General features: G+C 35.6%; 1 protein-coding gene across 1 annotated transcript; it reads right to left on the minus strand.

Moving 5' to 3' along the window:
* Positions 1-1,260: 1,260 nt before the first annotated feature.
* On the minus strand, positions 1,261-7,056 carry LOC114400220 (monodehydroascorbate reductase 4, peroxisomal-like). Its single transcript, XM_028362559.1, has 7 exons — positions 6,672-7,056; positions 6,324-6,375; positions 4,843-4,923; positions 3,907-4,025; positions 3,430-3,649; positions 3,163-3,281; positions 1,261-2,270 (listed from the first exon to the last, which is right to left on the minus strand). Exons 1-7 carry the CDS (start codon positions 6,789-6,791, stop codon positions 1,545-1,547), a joined length of 1,437 nt encoding a protein of 478 aa, XP_028218360.1. The 5' UTR covers positions 6,792-7,056; the 3' UTR covers positions 1,261-1,544.
* Positions 7,057-7,326: the final 270 nt, after the last annotated feature.

The raw sequence follows: 7,326 nt of genomic DNA on the forward strand, positions 1-7,326 counted from the left end.
CCTTGGCCAAACACTTGCAAAATCTATAAGGATTCTTATACGATCTTCATCTTGTAATATTCTTCTCTTCAAGAAACAAATAATCTTCTTACTCAAAAGCAAACGATTGTTGTTCAAGAGATTGTGAGTCTCTTAAGTTGTAAAGATTTTTGAACACAAGGGAAGGGTGTTCCTGTGTGGTTCAGACTTTGTAAAAGGATTTTAAAAGATAGTAGAAATCTCAAGTGGGTTGCTTGAGGACTGGACGTAGGCACAGGGCGTGGCCGAACCAGTATAAAAACTGAGTATGCATTCTCTCTTCCCTCAAACTTCTTTAATTTATTGCATTTTATTTTTTCTTTGAAGAAGTTGTATTTGAATCATTCTTTACTTAATTTATATTGAGTATGCATATTCTAATTCAAGAGAGAATTAAAATTTGATTAGGGGAAGTTTTTTAAACTTAATTCACCCCCCCCCCCCCCTAAAGCGATACCAACAATTTCCAGCAACAAAAAGATGATATTTGTTTGTATTGTAAGTTGTATCACAAATCAACACTGTTGAAAATGAATTCAGGAGTTTGATGAAATCTAGATGTGCCCACAATATATCTTTGATGACAACTTCATTTTCACCTATCTAAACCAGTAAACATATTCATTGTGTTCTATCAACTTCATCATATGTTGTATTTCCATTCTTGGTCTCCTTTGTTCACGACGATATTTCTGACGTTCATTGTATATGGTTTTGATGGTGCTGAAATTTGTTTGGTCATGATCTTTGATTGCCAACAAAATTTGACCAGGTTTCACCATGTTTTTAGTCAAATGGTTAACCATAGTTTTTGCTTCACTGCTTAAACGACCAACATATGTATGACTAAGCAATGCTCTCATCACTTTATGGTTATTGAAACCACATTCTACAATAATTCTCCACCCTTTGATTCTAACAAGCCTCCCTTCTAATTTAAAAGGACATCCACATTTTTTGGTTCTGATGGACTTACATAGTAACTTGTCTTTGTATTATTTGTATTTCTAACTTTTGAATCACAATCTCATTGACAAATTTGCTCTAGTTTGAAGCAGCAAACAAAAAAAAGAAAGGAACAATTTCAAACTAATAAATTATGTCCTGATTCTATTTTCTGGGCTAGGATTGGAATTTGAATCCATAACTTCCCAATTCTGGATATGTTGTTTGCAGAGCTCTAGACATTATATGGAGTAAAATCCTAGGCATCCTTTGGCTAGCACAATTTACAAAAGGTTATAAATAGGACTAAAACCAAGATATTTTATGAATATGTAGGAATATTAGATGATACATGGACTTTTGCTATAGGAATATCTTCCAAAAGATGGCCATTTATATTTTGCTTCTTGTACAACATCCTGGATGAACAATAGAATTGAAGAATGGTTATCCAGCAAATTGGATAGGATACAATTACATGTCAAAATATCCTAGTCCTAGTCTTATCAATGTTACAGCTTGCAGATCTGTCTATAATCTGTTGACACCCTTAACCCTGAATTGGTAATCTTCTTAAAGTTTCACCATCTGTGGCGCTTTTTCCCATAAAAATATGCAAATCCAGCTATTGATGCAGCAATAATAACCCCAGCTGTAGCATGCCAAGCATATAATGGTTTTTCCAAGAGTAGGTCTGAGGCCCTAACCTCAATTGGGGGTGAGGCCATCGGTTTCTCGCTAACTGTAACAGCAAACCTCAAACCCTGTCTCTCAAGTTCAGTCAAGTCTTCAATTACCGGCCTTAACCTAGTGGCCTTGGCTATGGCTTCATACTCTTCTTTAGTTCCGCCTTCAAGGAAAGCCCCAACAAGGTGATCCTTGCTTACCCAGTATGCTCCAAATGTACTACCTGACATATCTCCATAATAGACAACTTCCCCAACATTATCACCATAAAATTGCCAAGACAGTGTGAAGATTCTGGAATAGAAAAAAGGAAGGTAATCGAATTCTCTCGTTTTGTTTGGTTCCATTATGGCAGAAACAACATGTCTCGCAGATTTCCGTGCTGAATCAACATGCTCAAGTCTTCGTGTTTCCCCAACTGCTTTGACTGGAAATGCTGCAACATCTCCAATGGCATAGACTGAGCTGTTGCTTGACTGCAACATCCCATTTACTTTGATTCCACCTTTCTCCAAAGTAAGCTGGCCTTCAAACAGCCCTGTATTTGGACGTATTCCAATTCCTACCACAACCATGTCCACAGATAGTGTGCTTCCATCTCTAAGATTAACAGCTGTAACCTGCCAAAAGAGCCAGTCAGTTATAGTTGAATCAATCACAGGCATGATGCAACCACAGTCAAATTGGTGTGATTCTTTCTAATCATTTTCTTGTAGGATGTGGATATGGTTAGTTGTCAAGAACCCTATAAACCAGGAAATTTTCACTTCCAACTAATAAACCAGAACCCCCTATTATCTACTGGTACAGGGATGACAAAATCTTTTCCGGAGAATTCACCAACTTTCTCAGTTTGAATTGGAAAAGGTTTGGCACAATCTATTAGGCATGAATCAGAACTGCTTTTAGAAATGCCCAAACAGACCTTAAAGGTCTATTATAGGAGAAAGGGCAAAGGTGTAAATTAGGGGCTTTTATAAATAAGCCACTTGGAGCAGTGCGAGGGTATGTTCATTCTAATTGTTGTTGGGAAACCAGTGTGAAAGGAGAATATCCTTTGGGGTACCTTGTGTACTTGGTTCTGCTACAGTGTTCTTGCATGATACAAACAGATCCATTCTTTCTCTCTATCACTCTCTACATGCTTAAGTAGGTTCCTAACACAATCAACCTCCCATTTTTCTTTTCCTTTATAGAAAGTCTTTTTCTCCAGCTACAACAGCAAAGTCCATTTCCTACTAGGTGCATCAGCTACATGTATCATACAATGGTATTGTGTTTTATCAAAAACCAATTTTTTGGAATTATCATTTAGATCAAAGTCTTTTTAATTTTTTTTCAAAGAGTTTTCCTTGGTCTTCCTCTATATTTTGTTTATTGAGCTATCAACAAATTATCAATTCTTATTATTAGGGCATTACTGCAATAGGGCCCGTTAGTCTTCTCATATGACCAAACCACCATATTAAGTGAGAAAATTTCAAAAATAAAATAAAATCAAAAAATAAGTACCTTCCCATTGGAATCAAAATCAAATGATGACAGCACAGTTCCCTTAATGAAGTTTACTCCTCTTGATTTATAATATTCTTCATAGTAGTTTGCTATCTTTGAGGTAAATAATCGAGCCACTGTAAAATAAACAAAACATTGAGGATATCTATCAGTTTTTTAAGTTGTTTTCATCTATTAGAGCTACAAGTGGAATTTTATTCAGACTAAACATTCTCATTATGCATAACTTTTGAGTTGCCAGAAGTTTTAGAAGAATTTACTTACTGCAATGTTCCTCAGGAAAGACCATTGTTACATTTATTTTATTGATCACTAAAGACGCTGCACACTCCATGCCTATGTATCCACCACCAATGACAACAGCATTACCTCCAGGACAAGATTGCATAACATCAACAAGCCTATTTGCATCTGCTATATCTCTTAAATAACAGACATTTCCTGCATCTGATCCAGTGACCCCAAATTCTTCCAGCTTCAAAGCCTACAATTGACATTGCATGTGTTTAATATCCCGTAAAAATGGTTACTAGGAAGTAATAGAATTCACATCTCTTTTAAAGGCAGTGATATTGCATTACAAAATTTAAAAACCAATAAAAAGAAAATATTAGAAATACATAGCAAATAGCCACAACTTTCATTTGTTATTCTTCTCAAAACAATGCATGCAAGCTCTTTGAAAAGACAAACAGATTATTATAAGTAGGGCAATTCTGTCTGCAAGATTTGTTTCAGTACCCGAGCACCGGTAGCAACAATAAGAATCTTGTAACTTATGGTCTCTCCGGTTGTTGTTAATAGTGTCTTACGTTTTACATCAGCAGATTTAACTCCAGTTCCAAGAACTAATTCAATCCCTGAAAATAATAGCAATTGTAAAATAATCAGATATTCAGGATAGGAAACTCTTTAAATAACATCATGGAAACATTAAACAGAGATGAATAATTTTCTTTTCAGCAGCCAGCCTCATTAACTGATGAAAAGATTTGGAAATTTAAAACAGAAAATTACTTTCTAGCATCACACATGAATACTAATTACCAATTGCAATGAACAAGTCGTCAAGCAGTGCATTTAAGTAGGTTCTTTCTTACTTTGACCACCAATACTTCATCTAAATACTGGGGAACAACAAATACAAATGATTGATTGCCATACATGATGTTCAGAGGTGAATTTTAGATTCTGCCAATAAATTCCAGAAATATATTACCCTGTGACAATACTAAATTGTTCCTGGACTTAACATGCCACTGAATGCAAGTGGGGCATGATCAAACAAAGTAATAAATTTAAAGCAGGTCTGAGCTGACATTATATGCCTTTATGCATTAACTTCCACCATCGAACATAGCTAGCTAGAGTATTAATTTATCCAATTTTATTTAACAATTCTTCATATAAAAACAATTCACCCCAAAACTAAGTAAAATTGGTCTTAACAAAATTTTCACTCAGAAAATGTTGATTCAGCTGGATTGCTGGATCTAGATGGAATCAACTATTGGACTAGACCTTTGCAGTATGAAATCAATACTAAGCAGGAAACAATAAATAACAGCCAAAGAAATCATTCACTGCATTTCATCTCAAAGGGGGAAAAGAGAAGTAGCTTCAATAAATTACAACATAAAAAAGAAAAACATCAAGATGTAAAAACAATATAATTACCATGCTCTTTATACCATTTTGGAGTTAGCCTCTCCTCATTTGCACCAACACAGGTATGAAAGGATGGAAGCCGGGCAGCAGCTGTATGTTGCAAATTTATTTCAGCAACAACTCATTACATGAACTTTGCAAACAAGGAAAAAACTAAAATATGGAAGAAAGACAACACAGAAATAAGTAGATTAATCTATCTACAATATTTGAACCACAAGGAAATGAAATCCTCCTGCTCCTAATGCAAATACCATATTCGGTTCCTAGTTCAATCTGTTAGGGACTGAGAATTCAAAATGGAAAAGGTATATACTATATATATTATGTACTGTGAACAGAAATATTGCAAGGAATAGTATTCCCTTGTAATCCCAGAGCCAGGCTCCTCCAGAGAATGCAAAGAACTTCCTATAAGGATCTTTATACGGGACAGATCCTGTTGGGCATGGCAATAACAAGCAAAACGTGGCACCAGCTGAGAAGGTTTGGCGTGTCTATGTTAGGAGGAAGTTTAAAAAATAAGTAGGATCTAAGCCTCTTATTGTATAGGCTATGAGGCACTAAAAGGGGGTTAGGGGCTTAGCCGCTTCTGTTATAGAAAGTCTGTTTTAATAGACTTTCTAATCAGTGAGAGGACACTTTTCAGATTTTATCTTTGCTGTAAACTGGCTTTCCCAGTGACTAAGGAGATAGTTCCTTTGTGTAACCCATTTTTCCTTCTTCTATCAATAATAATTAAAGGGTTAATCCCACCCTTTTCTATTTACTTCTCAGTCTTGCGCTCTGGAATCCTAACAGATCCCTTCCCACCAGCTGACTAACTGACATTCAGTTTCCTAATTTTGATCATTTCCCTTCCTACCCATTCTAATATATACTTGCAAAATCTTAGGCTGATGTGTTGCTGCTTTGATGGGTCATTAAACTCCTGGGCCCTAACACAATCCTTCAAATTTACAAAACAATATTCAGGTTATTTGGAATACAATCCTAAATATATACTTGCAAAATAGCCATGTTTACTTCTACATACTTAAATGTCAGATTATTTTGAAAAATAAATAAGCGATACTCCCCACAGGGAGCCAAAACTAAATGATACAGTTATTGTTCCCCAAAAGTAAACAGAAATTATCAAGAGCAATACATTGAAGATTAGATATTAGTCTCTGCAGTAACAGATATAATTATCTTGGTTGTGATATTCAAATTTCAAAACTTGATGGAGATACAGTTAACAGGAAATTAAGACTTTTTCAAATGTAAAGGTTTCAGCCATATAACAATCAGAGAGGGATATTCATGTTTAATGTAAAGGAAACAGAACATGTTGCAAAGGAAAGGAGTAACTGACACAAAGAAGAGTTCAAATAGGTCCAAGAGGACCATTTTTTACTTTCATCAACAATTATTGCACAAGATACTTCTGATAGAAACTCACAACTCAAAATAACCAGTTAATAACTTGTCACGAGGAGAGTCTATACCTTCTGGAAGCAAAAATCCTTTGCTCAATGCGGGCCTTTCATAAGGAGCCACCTGAGATAAAACATTAGAGAATATTTACATACTCGTGACCACTTAAAGAATCAAAAGATCTGGCTTTGACCAAAACATAATTTTAACATCAGTAATTGAAACAGACAAAGTCACCAATAGACAAGAGCAATAATCCCACTTCAATGAAATTACTCACAGAAGGAACCCAAAACCAACATTGGAAAACCAAAATCAAAGACTCCAACAAAACTCAATTGTGCAAAACAAGTTTACAAAGCCAGACACAACAAAGCTTAATATTGAAGAAAAAAAAGAAGGGTAATAATAATTCATACTGGTTCATCGGAAATAATACACAGTTCACCATGAGAGACTCCTTTCTTGACGAATTCAAGAGCAGCATAGCCAGCAGCCACGCCTCCTCCAAGAATCACATACACAAAGGCTCTCCCCATTTTCCCAGCTTCACACCCACACAACGCAACGCAACGCAACACAACAAAACAACGCCTTATTCTCTTATTTATCTTCAATTCAAATAATCGAGGGTGCACAATTTTTTGGGAGCGCTTTCTTTCAAGACACTCCCACAATATCTGAAGATCACGAACGGGACCCACAACCACGACGACGGAGATAGCTCCTGCATTTACCTTATAGCCCCCAATTAGACCCCCTCTGCATCATACGCAACGCCATTGTTTCCACACATTTTAAGAATGTTATCGCTAACAATTTCAAGAAAGGAAAATTTTAAGATTTAAGCGATTATTTTTTTAAGAAAAATCCAATGTCAATAGATACGCACCATCGTGGCCGTTCATCTTGTCTTCGCGTTGTGATTTTGTTATCCAACTTATCTGTGTTTTTTCTTTTTTTCTTTTTTTTATTGCTGCATCAACTTTTTTGTGTGTTATCCAACTTAACTTATCAACATCAAATACCGGCCTTTTGAAAAAAAAAAAAATATCAAATACCGGTCAGTTTCTT

Source organism: Glycine soja, chromosome 19 (genome assembly GCF_004193775.1).
Source record: "Glycine soja cultivar W05 chromosome 19, ASM419377v2, whole genome shotgun sequence".
Classification (NCBI taxonomy): domain Eukaryota; kingdom Viridiplantae; phylum Streptophyta; class Magnoliopsida; order Fabales; family Fabaceae; genus Glycine; species Glycine soja.

Coding starts and splice junctions, on each gene's coding strand:
- LOC114400220 (XM_028362559.1), bottom strand. CDS start 6,791: ATGGGGAGAGCCTTTGTGTATGTGATTCTTGGAGGAGGCGTGGCTGCT. Junction 6,376..6,671: donor GTATTATTTCCGATGAACCA/GTATGAATTATT, acceptor GTTTTATCTCAG/GTGGCTCCTTATGAAAGGCC. Junction 3,650..3,906: donor TTGTTGCTACCGGTGCTCGG/GTACTGAAACAA, acceptor TGTCAATTGTAG/GCTTTGAAGCTGGAAGAATT.